General features: G+C 41.8%; 1 protein-coding gene across 2 annotated transcripts in view; it reads left to right on the forward strand.

The window, feature by feature from the left end:
- Window positions 1–20,694, forward strand: part of sorcs3b (sortilin related VPS10 domain containing receptor 3b) — a 137,407-nt gene that overhangs the window by 74,132 nt on the left and 42,581 nt on the right. For both annotated transcript variants that reach the window (XM_017708828.2, XM_017708829.2), the window contains exons 6-13: window positions 3,399–3,463; window positions 7,284–7,402; window positions 9,044–9,133; window positions 9,882–10,061; window positions 11,785–11,931; window positions 14,063–14,165; window positions 14,372–14,448; window positions 19,890–19,981. In XM_017708828.2, the coding sequence (XP_017564317.1) occupies window positions 3,399–3,463; window positions 7,284–7,402; window positions 9,044–9,133; window positions 9,882–10,061; window positions 11,785–11,931; window positions 14,063–14,165; window positions 14,372–14,448; window positions 19,890–19,981 (873 nt within the window). The remainder of the gene's footprint in view (window positions 1–3,398; window positions 3,464–7,283; window positions 7,403–9,043; window positions 9,134–9,881; window positions 10,062–11,784; window positions 11,932–14,062; window positions 14,166–14,371; window positions 14,449–19,889; window positions 19,982–20,694) is intronic.

The following is a 20,694-nucleotide window of genomic DNA, read 5'->3' on the forward strand; positions in this document are numbered from 1 at the left end:
GAGACTGAGACGGAGCTGAAGCTGAGGCATTCACAGTCTGCCTGGAGCTGTTGCACCAGATCTCTCAATTCCTCAAGCTCATTGGCCATGGTAAGGACAAAAGGAGAAAAACACAAGTCACTGGATGAGCTTAAAACACTTCCCTGTGAGTACCCAACCAAAATCCTTGGGACCAATATGCCAACTGCTGTTTTGCCTCTAATATAAAAAAAAAAGAAAACAACTGAACAACAAAACATGTCTCGTTCCCTGTATCCTGCCAACTACACCACAAATGTGACCCTCATTTTAGCATTAAATAAGCCCAGTAGCTCGACTACGCCACCTAAAGCACAAAAGAAAAAGACAAAATGGGGCACAATACCAAAGACTTAATTACAATTAACCAATAAAGCAAAACATAAACAAAAATATTTAAAAAAAAAAAAAAAAAGACTTGAACAAAATATCTGTATAGACAAAACAGCAGTGGCTTTATAGAAGGCTCTCACTTGATGGCGCCTAGGCCGGCACAATGGCGACAGTCCAGGGAAGAACCTATTTAAAAAAAACACTTTTGAATCACCATTAAAACCAAATCCTGCATGAGAACGTGGAATGAGGAAAACTTTAGCCACACCACTAATCAGCAGATATACCTGAATGGAGAACTTGCTCTAACTACAATGCTCTTGCTGCCTGGGGTAGTAGGTGCCCAAATTCCATGCATAAAGCTAAAAATCACAACTTTTAGGCCTCATTTTAAAGATTAAACATGGACTGCATACACCCAAAAAAGCAAATGAAGGAAATACCCGGCGACGCAGATTCCCAAACCAACCCATTATCAGGCACGCCAACATGTACACGTAAATGACGTTAATCTCAATTATATGATTAAAATCAGAACATAGTAGGTGTAAAGTAGCACCAAAAGCATACCTTACAGCCAATACTGCCCACAACAACATGAAACAGCAGCTTTAAGCCAGATGTACAGAGTTTATGCTGATGCTAATGGCTATCAGCTAACGGCATGATGAATCAAAGAAGGAAGGGAGGGACACTGCTCCTCAGAACCATGGTGGCTGCCCAAGCCCACAAATAACAGACAGTGCTGTGACAGCTCTGCCTATTACATTCACATCAGGTGGCACTGTAGCAGTGGAAGAAGATTCCCTGCTGCCCTCCAGCACACCTGGTGGTGCTGTCAGTAGCAGCTGTTCCAGGACACCTTATGGGGACATGGTAGCTCTGCTGATACTGGGGTGGTACTAGGGTGCTTTTCGGCGCACCAGGTGGCTTTGTCGGTGGGGTCTTCTCTAGGGTGCTCTCCAGAGCACCAGGTGGCAATGTCGATGCTGGAGTGTCCTCTGGGACACCAAGTGGCACTGCTAATGCTGAGGCGATGCTGTCGGCATTGAAATGTTCTCCAGGACACCAGGCTGAGCTGTCCACCTCCCCATACCTGCAAACCTGGGTCGTGGGCAAGAGAGAAATGATGGGGCTTGAGAACAGTTGCGGGCCAGGGACATGACGGGAAAGGATGGGACTCTGACCAACCCGACTCATCCAGTAGAAAGCAGTGGGGTGAGAGAAGGGGAGAAGCTAAACTTGGGCAGGAGGGAGAGGGAGGCACCAGGTGGACTTGGGCAGGGGCTTCCATTGTGCTGTGCCCATATTCTTCCTGCAGGAGAAGCGCTATGAGTTCATGAGACTCACTCCACACTGTCATTGAATCCTCATGGAGCAGACAACAGCAGCAAAGCTCCTACTTCCCTTTTGTGCAGTTCCCAACAAGGTGTTTCCCTCCCAAATACCATGTGCACCAGGTGCATTCCGGCAGCACCAGGTGCCGCTTGTCCTCCATGGGTGTAGGGACCCGTAACGTTGCCCCATCTAAGTGCTGCTCATTTCGCAAGCCAGCCAGCTGGCTGCTCCAGACTGAATAAAGGCTGTCCAGAGGGTTGACGAGGATGGGGTAGGTTGCTTGCCCTTCTGACCTTTTTTTGCTTTCTTCCCTCTAAGCATGATACATATGCTTATTGACTGTATACATGATTTTAATATTTACACTCATTGTTTGGAAAATATAGACACTGTTACTTGTGCTTGATGTTGAAGGCAGCAGAGACTGAGACTTCATTGGATGCTCAGCAGAGTCTGTAGTGGGCTTTTGCAACCAACTTCAAAAATCAGTGTGTCAACTAAAACTAACAACTTGGCCTAACTTGCCTCAGAATCAGCGTGTCAATCAACCCTCACGTCAGTGTACCAATCAGCCCTAAAACCAGTGTACCAACCAGCCCAAAAATCAGTGTGCCAGCCAGCTCCAAAGCCAGTGTGCCAACCAACCCTAACATTAGTGTCTCATCCTGCCCTAATGTCAGTGTGCCAATCATTTAAAAAATCATTGTGCCAACTAGCTCTAGCATCAGTGTGCCAACCAGCCCTAACATCAGTGTGCCAACCAGCCTAACATTAGTGTGCCAACCAGCACTAACATTAGTGTGCCAACCAGCACATCTGAATAACAAAATACGACCCTGTTTACACCTGCTGTTTCTCACATATGGAGTATCAGAAGTGTATCTGAACTGAGATTATCCACATAAAGTTGCAGGTGTAAACGCACACAAAACACAGATAAATCTTATCACTCAGACCACTTCAGTTTGAGTTTCAGCCTGAGACACATTTTAGCCAGATGATATGCATCTGTTTCTCCAAGCTGCACTCAACAACCAAAAGTCCACCATCCCGGAGACTCCTCCCCTGCTGTTCTGCCCAAGGGGATACCTCTGCCCACTTCACTTCCACTAAACAGAGTCTTCCCTGCTGCTTGGCTTGGCCGTGAGCACCTGATTTGAGTTTACGGCGGGAATCATGAGTGTGTTGAGCTCGTTGAGCTCCAGTTCGGTACATCTTTAACCGTGCCAGAGAGAGAGACTGAGGAAGTAAATGTGGGTGGAGCTTCAACTTCAGTCAACAAATTCAGTCACATGGAAACATCGGGTGTAAACATCTCAGTGTCCACTCACAGTTAGACGGTGGTCAATATCAGGACTGAACTGAGAGTTAAATTGTGATTAATTGCAGTTCAGACTGAAACAGAGCAGATAGAGTGTGTGTGTGTGTGCGTGGTGTGTGTGTACGTGTGTGTATGTGTGTGTGTGTGTGTGTGTGTGTGTGTGTACTACAATGTGGAATTATTCCATCCATCCCCTCTCTCTCTCTCTCTCTCTCTCTCTCTCTCTCTCTCTCTCTTCTCTTCTCTTCCTCTCTCTCTCTCTCTCTCTCTCTCCATCACCACATCACTCCATCACTCCAGCACCATTACTGCACTCATCCATCCGCTCCCTCTCACCCCCTCTTGCTCACTCGGCTGATTGCTGCTCTCTCTCTCTTTCTGTGTTCAGGGCTCTGAGTGGGCTGGATAAGGACACAGACCTGGTTCACATTGAGGCTCAAACACACTCCGGACGTCAGTCTATACATCACTGTCTTTACTCTCTCTCTCTCTCTTTCACTCTCTCTTTCTTTTATTATCTATCTAATTATGTCTCTCTGTGTCTCTCTATTATCTCTCTCTCTCTCTCTCTCTCTCTCTCTCTAGTCTCTTTGTCTCTATTATCTCTCTCCCACTCTTTTTATCTCTCTTCATCTTTATAATCTTTCTTTTTATCTCTATTTTTATCTCTCCCTGTCTCTCTATTTCTTTCTTGCTATTTTCACTCTTTATCTCTCTCCCTCTCTGTCCTTTTCTCTTTTTTATCTCTCCCTACTTCCCTCTCTCCTCCCCTCTGTTATCTTTCCTTCATTTCTCTCTCCCTCTCTTTCCCTCCTTCTCTCTGTTTCTCTCTATTATCTCCCTGTTCTCTCTCCTCTCCCTTCTTATCCTTCTCTCTCCCCTTCTTTTATCTCTCTATTTGTTAGCTCTCTTTTACTATCTTTCTTTCTTTTTTCTCTTTTTCTGCCTCGCTCTTCATCTCTCTCACCCTTTATATATATCTCCCTCTATATATATATATATCTTTATTTCTCTCTCTATCTGCATCATCACTAAAACAGTAATAACAGTCATTGATAAAATATAAATCAGAGATGCTGACATGCTGATTTTTGCTAAGTGTGAGTTTTTAAATGGATTAGAAAGTCAGCAAACTGTACACTCGCGCACATGCACACACCCACACACCCACACACACACACACTCACACACACACATCGTTTTATTATATAATCAATTATCATAATCTTGTCTTACTGCAGTGGCTTTTGTTTAAATTTAATAATCTGTGAAAAGCTGCAGACAGAAGCTGAACATGTTAGAGCTTCACAATACAGATGAGAAAATATGAGAATATAAAGCACCAGAATTAAGATTACAGTGATATTACAGTATCAGACCAGTGTTTAGATTATAACGCCACATTTTGCAACAGCAGAACACCTTGTAATATAGTTAAACACTCTGACAGATGAATAACATAATAATAGTTAAATATTATTCTTCAGCATTTTTGTCAAATTACAGAAGAATTGAAGCAGGACGTAAATATATAATCGCAGATTTATTATTAATAAACCAAAACAGGAAACATGATCATAACAGGAAACAGGCGATAACACTAACGAGTGGGCGGGGCTATGGAGGAAACTGGAGTGGGCGGGGCCAGAGCAGGATAACTGTCACTTAAAACACTCACAGAGACTCCTCTGGAGTTGTGATTGGAGACAGAAGCACACAGTAAACAGCACTTTGATCAGAGAGCTTATTATATATATATATATATATATATATATATATATATATATATATATATATATATAATCATAACAATGATTGACAAGTGAATTATTGTACAGCACAAGAACAAGAAAATATTCCAATATACCATAGCAGATGGAACAGGAAAACACATGTGTAGATAAGAGCTACAGGGACTGTGTTTTCAACCTACTAACACAACCTGACTGAGCTCATAATGTTTGCTACACTGTACAGGTACATTTTTTGTTTATGAGGGTGCAAGCAATGTAAATGTTAAAACACTGGTTTTAAGGTCCAGTTGTGAACATCAAATAAGTTTTTCTAGATGAAAAGCATGTATTTGTACCTTATTGTAATCTCATATTTTAAAACTGAACAATAAAATAAAAACCTGAAGACAAGGCAAATATGATTTCAATGGTACAGTTATGATCCCTGACTAAAGGTAATGAGATGTACTCTTTAGGGTTCAACCGCAGTGACACTTTAGTACCTTTATTTCTGAAAATGTAAACACCCCCCTTAACTGTTTCCCTTCATGTCCTTTGGAGGGATTTAAGGTCTTAATTCATGAAACAGACCCCCCAAACCCACCTGTAATTCAGTAGAGCAGAAACAGTCAAACTCAGACGCTGTGATCATCTTCACTATTAACTGCTAATCACTGTTTCAGTATTCAGAACCTTAAACGCTGTTTTAGTCCAAATCTAATCTAATACAATTTTATTACATCTGATCATATTTTCAACACAAATTTCACCTTTAACAGTGACCCCAGCACTCCATCTACTACCCGTCCGCCCTCATTCACACCCTGCCCCAATTCTGCCTCTGACTCTCCCCACTCCTTCCCCTTCCCCTGACAACTAAACACCCCTGAACTCCCTCCTGCTCCCCCTACAAGTATCTGCCCCTGCACTGTCTCCTGCTCCCCCAACAACTACCCACCCCTGAACTCCCTCCTGCTCCCCCTACATCTACTTGCCCCTGCACTTCATCCTGCTCCCCCTACAATTACTTGCCCCTGCACTCCCTCCCGCTTTCCTGACAACTATGCACCCCTGCACTCCTTCCTTCTCCCATTACAACTACCAGCCCCTGCAATCCCTCTGTCTCCCCCTACAACTACCTGCCCCAGCACTCCTTCCTGCTCCCCCTATAACTACCTGGCCCTGCACTCCCTTCTGTTCCCCCTACAACTACCTGCCCCAGCACTCCCTCCCACTCCCCCTACAACTACCTGTACCTGTACTCCCTCCTGCTCCACCTACAACTACTTGCCCCTACAATCCCTCTTGCTCCCCCTTACCTCTGTGTGTGTATGTGTTTTACCCAGTGTATGGAGTCTGAGAGAGTGTGCGTAGAAATACTGCCCTCAAACACACTGTAAAAACACATCCTTAAAAACATCCCCTCCTGTCCATCTGTTTCTCCTCCCCATCTATCTCTCCTGTCATGCTGATGAATGGATGGATAGATGTGAAGAGAAAAAGACTGATAATGGAGTGTATTGATTGATTTGAGTTGCCATGAAAGTAGTGTGTGTGTGTGTGCGTGTGTGCGCTGTTGCACTCTCTTCACTTTAGTGCCCCAAATGTCCTCTTAATATTACAATAACAACTGGCCAGATTTAGCTTATATTTACAATAAATTATGCATTTCATAAAAACAAATGGAAAAAATGTTGTTGGTCAGCCATGTCATGTTAGCCATGCTGCAGTAGCTAGTGCTGCAGGCTACAGCTTTAACTTAGCTAGCTAGCAATGCTAAAACAGCTGAAGCTAGTGACCATCTGCCTAGTTCAGCCCTAAACACAAAAACTCCACCAGAACTAATCTAACAGTGTGACCTTTCACACACATGCAACATAAATTTAATTTCCAATGAATATCCCAATATAATTGTAGATATTGTGATATAAACTGAGTCTGTTCTACAGTTTCTCATTAGGTTGAATGAATAACTGACTCTAAATATTGTAACGCGGAGCGAGGAGGTGGACGCATATGCTGAGATAAGCGCGATTTATTAGGGACAAATCCAGGATCATAGAGCCAACATGGATAGATCGGGGGGCAGACTTGACATAAACCAGAATAGAACTAACAACAAACAGAGTTCAACGAAGCAAACATCAAACAAAGACCAATACATTGAACAAAGACCGGCAAAAACAAGGGGCAAACACAGGGCTTCAGTACACAGGGAAAACAAGGGAAAGGTGCAAACAATCAGGGGCGGAGTTACAAAATGAGGGGCAGGACTTAAACCAAAACAAACGCACATGGAAGACCAAAACAAAGGAGCACATGGAGTGGTGGGAGGAGCCAACCGTGACAAATATAGGTATTGTGATATGAACTGAATCTGTTCTACAGTTTCTCAATAAGTTGAATGAATAACTGATTCTAAATGTAGGTATTGTGATGTAAACTGAGTTGAATAATTAAATGACTCTAAATATGGGTGACATGAACTGAGTCTAGTTATAACACACATATGTTAATGTGTGTGTGTGTGTGTGTTCCAGTGATGCAGTATGTAACGTGTCGAGCTCAGAGGTGTTCTGAGGGAAACAGGCAGTATCCATTTACCAGCAGGATTGATACCAACTCGCTAGTGGTGCAGGATGAATACATCTTCCTACAGGTACACACACAGAGACAGTGTCAGTGTGTGTATAGTGTGTGTGTGTGTGTGTGTGTTTGTGTATGTACATGCAACAAGACTGTTTGTGTGTGTGTCCGTATGTGTGTATAGTGTGTGTGTGTGTGTGTGTCTGTATGTGTGTATAGTGTGTATAGTGTGTGTGTGTGTGTGCGTGTCTGTAGTGTGTGTTTAATTGTGTGTGTGTGTGTCTGTGTCTGTGTGTACATATGTAATTGTGTATATGTAGTGTGTTTGTGTGTGTGTCTATATGTATGTGCGTATATGTAATTGTGTATATATAGTGTGTGTGTGTGTGTGTAACTGTGTGTGTACAGAGAGTGTGTGTAAAGTGTGTGTGAGTGTGTCTGTATGTGTGTCTGCATATGTAATTGTGTATATGTAGTGTGTGTGTGTGGGTGTTTGTGTGTGTGTCTGTAGTGTGTGTTTAATTGTGTATGTTTGTATATACGTGTGTATAGTGTGTGTGAGTGTGTGTGTGTGTGTGTGTGTGTAACTGTGTGTGTATAGGGATTGTGTGTGTGTCTATATGTGTGCATATATGTAATTGTGTATATAAAGTGTGTGTGTGTGTAACTGTGTGTATAGATTGTGTGTGTTTGTGTGTCTGTATGTGTGTGTACAAATGTAGTTGTGTATATGTTTTGTGTGTGTGTTTGTGTGTGTTTGTATATGTGTATAGTGTGTCTGAGTGTGTCTATGTCTATGTCTATGTACGTATATTTAATTGTATGTGTATATATATATATATATATATATATATATATATATATATATATATAGTGTGTGTGTGTGTGTGTGTGTGTGTGTGTGTGTGTGTGTGTGTATATTTACGTTTTTTGGATAACTCACCTTAAAAAGCATGTATCATACTGTGCTATAGTGTGCTATGATGTGCTAAAATGTGTCTTTCTGTTCTATAGTGTTTTATAATGCAGAAGTAGACAATATTAAATGACACACAAACAAAAATTATGTCTGAAATAACTGATTTCATATTAGGATAAAGCGCAGAACATTAGAATATAATAAATATGTTAATAACATATTTATCATTAGTATTAGTACCTCACTGGAAATTCATGTTTTTTCATTTATTTCTTATCTTACATCTCATCTCCTGTGTTTGTGTGTGTGTGTGTGTGTGTGTAAGAAGCTGATTCTATATCAGTATGTGATGATTGTGGGTGACTTTGTTTTGACTTTCGTTGTTGAAGTGTCTGGATTTAAGTTGACGGAGAATAATGAGTGTATCGATCTGAACAGCACAACCAGTGTGTGTGAGTGAATGAGAGTGTGTGACACTCCCTCAGGAAAAGACCACTACACACCCCGAAAACACACCACATTCACACATCATCGATCAGAATCACACACACACACACGCACAGAGTGTTTTTCCTCTAATCAGTGAAGTGTTGCTGATGGAGTGTGTGTGTGTGTGGGTGTGGGTGTGTGTGTGTGTGTGTGTGTGGGTGTGTGTGTGTGTGTGTGTGTGTGTGTGTGTGTGAATTGATTGAGTCTGATGAGAATACTTTTGTGTCTAACAGTTCTTTGTCTCTCATTGTTTCCTCTGTGTATGTGTGTGTGTGTGTGTGTGTGTGTGTGTGTGTGTGTGTTTAGTTGACTAAAGCAGGTCGGACCACCTATTTTGTGTCATTTCAACGAGGACCCTTCAAACACATCCAGCTTCCCAAATACTGCCTCCCTAAAGTACGAGCCACCCCTTTACCTACACCACCTCCTACAGAATGACCAACATACACCCAACACCAACAGTCACAGTCACCTACACGTCATCTACAGTCACCTACACTGACCTTCACCATCACCTACAGCATAGACATAAACCCAATGGCAAGTGTGACTTTTGTTTCAACTGAACTTTCCAAATGATAAAATTTATAAAGTTTATCATTTTCTATGTTTGTAAATCTATGCCACCAACAGCCATCTATCATCTATCTACACTATCAACTACACCATCACCTACATCCAACCAACACCAGAAGACACAATCATCTAAAATGTCACCAGCAGTGACCAACAGTCATCTATGCTGTTACCAAGTGACCTACACCATCACCTACATACACTCAATAGCATCAGTCATCTACAGTGACCTACACCATCACATTCATCAACACCTACACCTTCATCTATACAATCACCTTCATCCACACCATCACTTACATCCTCAAGTATACAATCACCAACATTATCCCCTACATCATCACCTATGCAGTCACCTACACCAGCATCTACAGTGATCTCTGATTGTTTAAAACTACACCTTTACAATTACAGGCACTTCAGAATTACCTATGTGGGTACAACTAATACATTTAGGTTTGGGTTAATACATACACATATGATTGTCTCTGCTTGTGAACTCAACACTGTATAACTTTAACAAAGCCCACTGCAGACTGTGTGTATGTGTGTGTGTGTGTGTGTGTAGGACATGCACATTATCAGTACAGATGACGGTCAGGTTTTGGCAGCAGTTCAAGAGTGGAACGAGAACGACACGTACAGCCTCTATATCTCCGATGCCCCTGGAGTTTACTTCACCCGCTCACTGCCCAACATGCGAACGAGCCGCGGAGCCGCCGGAAACCTCATCGTTGACGTCTACAAGGTGTGCATCTCTCATTTTGCGGGAGACTTGCTGGTCATTGTGGACATCCGTAAGGAGTGTATCGCTTACTGTAGACACTGGAAAATGTGTATTTGTCATCATAGTTGGTTAAATGGTTTATATCACTCATTGTAGACTGAGGTGGCAAAACCTTTTCTCTTCTAGGGCACAGATAAAACTTTATATAAATGAAGAATAAAGAAGGTTTCATGTTGGTAGAAGGTTATAAGGTCTGTCATTGTAGACATTGTAACGCTTGACAGGGGAGAGACAAACGCGGAAGTTATGAAGATAACTAGATACGCAATCCACAAAACCAGTTCCAAGTCCAAACACGAGAAAGCCAGAAACCGCCACCTAAAGCACAAAAGGGTGAATCCAAAAGACGAAGTCGGTAGGAACGAGAGAAAAGGGTCATAACATGAAATCATAGGAGATAAAGAAATCGCTCAGTATGTTCTTGTGGTTGAGAAGCAATACCTCTCCGCGAACCCTTCTTTGGACCAGTCTTAAATAGTGTCCCAGTAGGTCAACCTGTACAGGTGCGTCAGATCAGTAATCGGGAAACTGCGAGCGCTGGTAGTGACACGGGGGCTCGTCCCAAGTCATGTGATCTCCCGATGCTGTCTGGGAGATGGAGTCCGAGCTGGCATCCGAGTCCGCCTGAGGCGTGACAGTCATTCACATTTATGCTATTACTGTGGTCTAAATTGCTCGTTGTTGACAATTACAAGAAAAAAAGTTAGATTTACAAGATGTGCTTTGTTCATAGTAAACTTTTAAAAGGTGTGTTCTGCAGTCAGATGTTATTGAGGTATGTAACGGTCACGTGTTTTGCACTGAAAATAGCTAATGCTAACTAACGCTGCTAAATGAAAGGAGCTAACACTTGATAACTCAGATGACTGAAAATAGATAATACTAGGTGATGCTCCTAACTGAAAGGAGCACAACTCTGAAAATCGAAAATAGCCAACACTTGCTAACTCTGCTAACTGTCCTGCTAGTGTGTTCTGTCATGAGTGGCCACCTGGACTTCTTCTCCTCCCAATCTAGAGGCTAAAAGACACACAGCACTACCCAAAGAACTGCAGTAGCAGCTGTTCAGAGTTGAGGCCTTTGCAGCTAATAGGGGAGGAATGAAATGGTGTAACAATTTTATCAAATATCTCAAAATGAAAATATTAATATGAAAAACATTTGATTTCAGTAATTATCATTCACTCGTCCATTTTTAAGTAGAAACATGAGGGTTGGGTTTGAGTATCTGGTAAATGAAAACAGAATGAAGTTTTGAGGTCTGTTTATAGAGTAAATGTAATTGTTAGTGTCATGAAAGCAGTACAACAGATATGTGTGTGTGTGTGTGTGTGTGTGTGTGTGTGTGTGTGTGTGTGTGTGTGTATGTGTGTGTGTTCTATTCCTGTATACTTGTGAGGACCCCAAGTCCTTGCTATGATAGGACTATATGAAAATTTTGCTCAAGTGAGGACATGTGTTGTTTTCATCACAATTACTTTTTTTATTTGAAAACTAAAAGAGCAAAAAAATTTTTTTGCCTTTTGGATACTGAAGTTAATGTTAGGGCTAGGTTTAGATTTAGATGTAGTATTATTTAACTACAGTAACTCAGAAATCAACAGAAATATATGGATGTCCTCATATGTATAGCAAGACAAACATGTATGTGTGTGTGTGTGTGTGTGTGTGTGTGTATGTGCAGGTTGGCGGAGTGAATGGGATGCTGATAGCCAATAAGAAGGAGGATAATCAGATGAAAACGTATATCACCTACAACAAGGGACAGACGTGGAGTTTACTGCCTGCACCGGCCAAAGACACCTCTGGACAGGACATCAGCTGCAGCCTGGTCGGTGAATAGCTGGACTTCACAGACCATGCCCACCACTGCATTAAACCACAACCATCATAGCAATAAATCACTCCCATCCAATCACTAAACCACACCTACTGCATTAAACAGCAGCTGCCATCATGTTATACTACACCCAAAATTCTGATCCACGCCTACATCCGCTAACAGTGAGACATCTAGAAACAATCAAAACATGTATAAAGCTCTCCAGAAGCAGTTACAGTCTGGCCTGAGCTGTGGATCAGTAGCTTCTCATCTGTTCCACTCAAACATGTAATGTAATGCACTTACCAGATCTCTTTTACAACTTGCACAAAGAGCAACTAGATAAATCACACCTACCATAACATTAAAACACACACACTACCACATTAAACCACAATCACCATAATATTAAACCACACCCACCATGACATTAAATCTATCACATCCACCATAATATTAATCCACACCCAACATCATGTTACCACACCTACCATAATATTAAAACACACTCACCACCACATTACACCACATTCACCACCACATCATACCACACCTACCACTCCCATCACCACATTACACCACACTCACCACCACAATATACCATACCCAACATAACACTAAAACACACCCAACACCACATTAAACCACACCTACCATAACATTAAAACACACACCGCCACATTATACATTATACCACAGCCACCCCACTCACAATCACATTTAACCATACCCACCATCACATTCAATCACACCCACTGTGACATTAAACCACACCTGCCATAACATTAAACCACACCCACCACATCCGCCACAATCAACACCACATTAAACCACAAACACAACTTGAGTTGCCCACCACAGTGTTAAACCACTCCAAACATAATATTAAACCGCAGAGTAAATCACATCCACCATTGCAGTAAACTACATGCACTATAAGCTATAAATCATGCTTGCTGTGGCAGTAAACCACACCCACAATAAGTTCCGCCCACCACAGCAGTAAATCTCAACCTTGACAAAAGAGTCCAGCAGCAGTAATTTGATTTCTCTGTCTCTCTGATTGAATAAAGGACGTTCTCTCTCTGTGATGTTTTAATTAAGACGTGTTTTTTCTCTCTGTGCTCATATCTGATGATTGTCTCGCTCCTCCGAGATTACACACTTCAATTAAGAATGGAATTAAACAATTGAGGTTAATTATCAGCACATCTCGAGAAGTTTAATGACTTTTCATTATATGCTGAGGGATGAGGATGAGACCAGCTTTGTGTCCACTCTGCTGATCAATCTGTGTGTGTGAAGAGATGAATCAGGTTTTTCTGTGTTTTCTGCTCAATGTGTAAAGTGACTAAATAAACTCCTGAAGCAGTGTAACAGTGTGAGGAGGAGATGAGCAGATAAAGTGTGTGTCAAATTTAAGAAATTAAACAAAAACACGAAACCCAAACAAACAGAGAACATTGATAAACCAAGTTAACTGGGCTCTGTTTGATAGGAACCATGTTCAAGATTTAAGTGGCACTAAATTGGACTACTATGTCACTCGACAACACACCTGAATTTAACTTTAGATTTTAGTAAGATTGCAGATTATCATGAAAAGTGTATGGTCACGCCCATTAACTGCACTTAAACCACACCCACTAACCACACATAGCCTCAACCATTGACTGCACATAGCCCCACCCACTAACTACGCACAGTAGGTATAAACAGTGTCACTCTGGGGGTGAAAGGTGATCAGAAACTTCACCAACTTAAACAGCAGCTGTAGTAAAAATTTACACAGATTTTTTTTAAAGGTTACAGATCTCGTATGTATCAATACTCTGTGCTGACATCTTGTTGTTTAAACATGAACACTTTATGTTATCACTGCAATTTTTAAGGGAAAGTGAAGGTAAATTTGAACCTGAATTTGAGGAGTAAAATGTTAAAGCAGGACTGAAGCAGTTCGATCATGGTGAGAGCTGTGTTCTCCTGATGTTTCCAGCTGTTGAAGGAGCTGTGTGTAATTATACTACACTGACAGTAGGAGTTTTCTGGACCAGTTGTTCTTTATTTTCATTCATGTCTGGTTGCTGTAACTGTGTGTGTGTGTGTGTGTGTGTGTGTGTGTGTGTGTGTGTGTGTGCAGCCATCCTGCTCCCTACACCTTCACCTGCAGATGTCTGAGAACCCCTACACACCTGATACCATCCTAACCAAACACACTGCACCTGGACTCATCATTGCCAGAGGTGAGAATGACAATTCATACATGTCTGTCACCATCACCGTCAGCCTATGGTCACACACACACAGAATTTCGAATGTGAATCATGAACTGCTGTGGGTTAGACATGGCCAGAGTGATCGCATGTATGTTTTTGTTTTTTTGTTTGTTTGTTTGTTTTTTTAATTTCAAGCTAATTAAAACTCTGTTGTGTGTCCGTGATTCTTTCAGGTAATGTTGGACCCGAGTTGTCCTTCACACATTCTGGCATGTTCATTTCTTCCGATGCAGGAAATACCTGGAGACAGGTACACACACACATGCACACACATATGTTTGTTGTTTGTTTCTGTCAGTTGTGGGGACATTAAATAGACTTCCATTCATTTCCCAGAGGCTATCCCAAACCTTCCCCAGAACTACTACTAGCCTATCCTTAATCGTAACTATAGCCTTAACTTTACTCTAACCTTAAAACATGTCTTCAGCTTAAAATTTAATGACTTACATTATGGGGACCAGCGTGCGGTCTACATATAAACAGGTTTAGGTCCCCACACTGATTGCTAAACCTGGTAAACAAACACAACTTCATATGCTCTGTTTGACAGCAAATACCAAAACGCTAAAATATATTTTAAAAAGATATTTAAACTCTGAATGGAGTGACTGTTGGAGAGTGCCTGAACATAGTTAACGGACATTATAACTTTACACCACAAAACAACCAAATACACACAACAAAATAGCAAATAGATTATAAAAAATATAAAATATCAGAGATCCCAAAAGCTCATGGCATTCTGCTCATGGTGTGAAAAGACAGAACAGATGTTTCATAAGTGAGATCAGAAAGGAAATAAATGAATCCAGTAACACTGTCCAGCCCCCCAATGGCTGAGTAAACAGCTCAGTTGAGTGGTGCTTTACAGTTACCCAATTAACCAACACAGTGCAGGATTAACTGGTTCTATTCTTCTGATTCTATGTAGCATCAAAAGGGTTCTGCTATTATTATAAGCTTGACATTGTAACAATAACAGAACCCTTTTTGGTGCCATACACAACATACTCTCCATCAATCTGAATAATTGCAGAGAACTGCTTAGGCATGCACCATCTTTAGGACTGTATGTCTCTCTGTATTGTCTACATCTTTTGTTCTCCACAACAAGATGCAGAAAAAGATGTTAGATAATCAGACAGGTTTATAGGATATTTATGTTATAATAAGCTCCTAAAAGCTCATCATGAACATATTTCCCAATATTTATAAACATTAAGTTCTAATTTGTTTGTTTTCCCTCTCTGCTTTCCCCTTATCTTTTCAAACAAAATCATTCCTAAACTGAGCCTCACCCCCATCTGACTCTCACACCATCCCAGTGTCATCTGCATCAATATTTCACATATTACAAATTAAATTGCCATGAATCTCATCAGCCTATTTAAACATATATATTTTTCTCTCCACGCTGAGATATCGATACATGCATTATGTATCATCACCTTCATAATACGAGAACATTTTCTCTGCTGATGTCTGCATATTTTCAATAGACCTTTAAAACTTTACAGCAGAGATCTCCAACTTTACTGTCTACAGTCACTGCTGATCGAGAAAACGTGGAAATTTCCTTCATTTCATATTATAACATGTTATTTACTATATTCCTGGTTTTATTATGATGGTCAGTCATTTACCAGCAGAAGCTCAGCAGAACAAGCGGTTAGAGTGGAGTAACGCTGACTGAGGTCCTGAAGGTTCAAGGAGGAAATTTAAAACAGTGAACTGTGTAAAGAGACTGTAAAAATTTAATATTTCATTACTGTAAATATTCTCCTTCTCTGGAGCAGCTTCAGCATAAATGCCGAATGATAGTGCTCAGCAATATTTGGGCCAAAACCCCATTACAGTTTGGCTGCTTTCACCCTGGGATATTTTCCCACAAAATAACTTTAGATATTCTGATTTATTGATCAGTGTTTTGTATTTCGGACTGACCTGCTGCGGTTTAGCCCCACCCATTCAGCCTACAGTGGTTTAGCCACACCCATTCAGCCTACAGCAGTTTAGCTCTACCCATTCAGTCTATAGCAGTTTAGCCCCACAGATTCAGCCTACAGCAGTTTAGCCCCACCCATTCAGCCAATAGCAGTTTAGCCCCACACATATATATACACTGATTACATATATATATATATATATATATATATATATATATATATATATATATACTAGTATTGCACTACTAAGTACAGTAATAAGTTATGAAATAAGACTATGAAACATGCTGTTATATTCCTTATGTGCAGTTAGTCTGAGGTAGATAATAAAAGAAATGCTGGTACACAGGGATAGGATACTGATATAGAAAGCTTCCAGATTCCAGAAGGTATGGATATAAGATGTAAGTACAAGTATGTCAATCTATATGTGTAAGTACAGATTTGCTAGATTGAAGGTGCAGAGGATCAGAGTGAGTCTGATGAAATGTGGATGAGGTGGTGTTTGTCCATGGTTGTCCATTGTGACTGTGCATAGGTGCAGTGACAGGCCTATAGACCGATACACCAGCACTACTGGCTGTTCAGCAGCGTGATGGCCCGGGGGAAGAAACTGTCTCAGAACCAGCTGGTTCTGGACTTTATTCATCTGTACCTCCTCCCGGTCAGCATCTGTGAGAACAGACACTGGCTTGGGTGGGTGGAGTCCTTTAGAATCCTCCTGGTCTTCCTCAGGCAGTGGCTGGTGTATAAATCCAAAAGGTTTGGAGCTGGACCCCGGTGATGTGCTGAGCTGTCTGCACCACCCTCTGCAGAGTTTTCCGCTCAATGGCAGTGCAGTTTCCATACCAGGTGGTGATGGAGCCTGTTAGAGCGCTCTCCACAGTACATGTGTAGAATGTTGTGAGGATACAGGGGTCCATGCCAAACCTCGTCAGCCGCTTGAGGTGGAAGAGGTGCTGTTGTGCCTTCTTTACCACCTGTGTGGTGTGTTCACTCCATGTCAGTTCCTCTGAGATATGAACACTGAGGAACTTGAAGCTGCTGACCCTCTCTGCCGTGGCTCCATTGATGGTGATGGGGGTGTGCACCCTCTCTTGCATCCTGAAGTCCACTATGAGCTCCTTGGTGTTGTTGACATTGAAAGAGAGGTTGTTCTCCTGCCACCAGAGTGTCAGAAAGCTGATCTCTTCTCTGTAGGCCTTCATTCGAGATCAGGCCAACAATTGTGGTGTGATCTGCAAATTTGATGATGACATTGGAGCTTCTGTCTGGCTGAGCAGTTGTGGGTGTACAGGGAGTACAAGAGAGGGCTGAGCACACTGCCCTGAGGAGCTTTGGTGTTAAGGGTCAATGAGGAGGAGGTGATGGGAACCTGGCATGGGAACGTCAGGAAGTTCAGGATCCAGCTGCACAGAGGACTGTTCAGACCCAGATCCTGAGCTTAACGTCAAGCCTTGAGGACATGATGGTGAATGCTGAATGCTGAGCTGTAGTCCACAAACAGTATTCTCACATACGTGTTCTTTTTGTTCAGATGGGAGGGGGCAGTGTGTAGAGTCAGGTCTATCGCATCATCAGTGGATCTGTTCTTTCTGTAAGCAAACTGAAGTGGGTCCAGAGTGGCAGGTAGTGAGGAGCAGGTAAAGTCTCTGACCAGCTTCTCAAAGCACTTGCTTATGATGGAGGTCAGAGCAACCAGGCGCTCGCCATTTATTTACCCTGGCTGACTTTGGAACTGGCACAATGGTGGCCAGTTTGAAGCACACAGGAACTACTGAGAGTGAGAGAGAAAGGTTAAAAATGTCTGTAAACACTCCTGCCAGCTGATGTGCACAGGCTTTGAGAGCATGTGCAGGGATCCCATCAGGTCTGGCGGCCTTGCGGTTAACGTGCTCTGCACACGTCAGCAGTGTACTTCTGCACAGCTACAGCAATGTAGTTCATTCACACTATGGATAAAGAGATATTATATTATAAATAGATATAATAAAGAGATATACAACCCCAATTCCAATGAAGTTGGGACGTTGTGTAAAACATAAATAAAAACAGAATACAATGATCTGCAAATGCTTTTCAACCTATATTCAATTGAATACAATACAAAGACAAGATGTTTAATGTTCAACCGGATGAACTTCATTGTTTTTTGCAAATTTTCACTCATTTTGAATTTGATGCCTGCAACACGTTCCAAAGAAGTTGGGACAGGGGCAACAAAAGACTGGGAAAGTTGAGGAATGTTAAAAAAAAAAAACACCTGTTTGGAACATTCCACAGGTGAACAGGTTCATTGGAAACAGGTGAGTGTCATGATTGGGTATAAAGGGAGCATCCCTGAAAGGCTCAGTCATTCACAAGCAAGAATGGGGCAAGGTTCAACACTTTGTGAACAACAGTTTAAGAACATTTCTCAACGTGCAATTGCAAGGAATTTAGGGATTTCATCATCTACAGTCCATGATATCATCAAAAGTTTCAGAGAATCTGGAGAAATCTCTGCAAGCGGCAAGGCAGAAAACCAGCACTGAATGCCCATGACCTTCGATCCCTCAGGCAACATGGCATTAAAAACCGACATCATTCTGTAACGGATATTACCACATGGGCTCAGTAACACTTCAGAAAACCACTGTCAGTGAACAGTTTGTCGATCCATCTACAAGTGCAAATTAAAAGCGCAGCCGGCTTCTCTGGGTACGAGCTCATCTGAGACGGACTGACGCAGAGTGGAAAAGTGTCCTGTGGTCTGACGAGTCCACATTTCAAATTGTTTTTGGAAATCATGGACATTGCGTCCTCTGGGCCAAAGAGGAAAAGGACTGTCCGGATTGTTATCAGCGCAAAGTTCAAAAGCCAGCATCTCTGATGGTATGGGGGTGTGTTAGTGCCCATGGCATGGGTAACTTGCACATCTGTGAAGGCACCATTAATGCTGAAAGGTACATACAGGTTTTGAAACAACACATGCTGCCATCCAAGCAACGTCTTTTTCAGGGATGCCCTGCTTATTTCAGTAGGACAATGCCAAGCCACATTCTGCACGTGTTACAACAGCGTGGCTTCGTAGTAAAAGAGTGCAGGTACTAGACTGCCTTGCCTGCAGTCCAGACCTGTCTCTCATTGAAAATGTGTGGCGAATTATGAAGCGCAATACTCGACAACGGAGACCCCGGACTGTTGAGCAACTGTACATCAAGCAAGAATGGGAAAGAATTCCACCTACAAAGCTTCAACAATTAGTGTCCTCAGTTCCCAAACGCTTACTGAGTGTTGTTAAAAGTAAAGGTGATGTAACACAGTGGTAAACATGCCCCTGTCCCAACTTCTTTGGAACGTGTTGCAGGCATCAAATTCAAAATGAGTGAATATTTGCAAAAAACAATAAAGTTTATCCGTATGAACATTAAATATCTTGTCTTTGTAGTGTATTCAATTGAATATAGGTTGAAAAGGATTTGCAAATCATTGTATTTGTTTTTTATTTATGTTTTACAAAACATCCCAACTTCATTGGATTTGGGGTTGTAATATAGGATATTAAATGATTGTGTATAAACTAATTCTGATTGTTTTTGGCAAATAAAATCAAATGAACCTCAAAAAGAAGATGTACAAGAAGTACAGAAGAAATGGGCCCTTTAATATAATCTTAATCCAGTCAAACAATTACAACAGTAGTAATTAATGATAATGTGCGGTGATGTAACTGCTGCTGTGTGTGTGTGTGTGTGTGTAGGTGTTTGAAGATGAGCACAGTGTGTGGTTTCTGGATCATGGAGGAGCTTTGATGGCTGTAACTCAGGCTTCAGTACCAACACAGCATTTATGGTGAGACACACACACACACACACACACCCACACACACACACACACACACACACACACACACACACAGCAGTGCTGCTGGAGTTTTTAAGCACCACAGTATCGCTACTGGACTGAGAACCAAAAGCATCCAGCCAACAGCATCCTGTGGGCAGCGTAAAGTAGGCAGAGGGCAAAGTATGCAGAGAAACAGATGGGCTACAGTCTGTGGTTTGTTTCCATTTTAATATCAGTGCATTGTGTTGTAGTTCTATGAAAGTACAAAATAAGCTTAATCAGAATGTATTTATTACCTTCAGTAATTAAGTAACATTAGTTTGATTGCTAAACCTAAACCAGCCATTAGGGGCGTACTTTGTGTACTTCTGGTGCCGGTCCCAAGCCCGGATAAATGGTAAGGGTTGCGTCAGGAAGGGCATCCGGTGCAAAACTTGTGCCAAAACTATCATGCGGATCACAAATAGGATTGCCATACCAGATTAGATAGTCAATTGGACTACTGTAGGTTGGAAATTGGACTACTGTAGGTTGAAGACCATCAAAGAGGAGAGGAGGAAGGCGGGTTAGACGGCAACGAGAGAGAAGGAAAGGCAGGAGTGTGGAGGTTAGAGTAGGGACTCTGAACATATGGACAATGACTGGTAAAGGCAGAGAGCTTGCAGACATGATGGAGAGAAGAAAGGTAGATATTCTGTGTGTCCAGGAGACCAGATCGA

This window comes from Pygocentrus nattereri, chromosome 10 (assembly GCF_015220715.1).
Source record: "Pygocentrus nattereri isolate fPygNat1 chromosome 10, fPygNat1.pri, whole genome shotgun sequence".
Taxonomy (NCBI): Eukaryota; Metazoa; Chordata; class Actinopteri; order Characiformes; family Serrasalmidae; genus Pygocentrus; species Pygocentrus nattereri.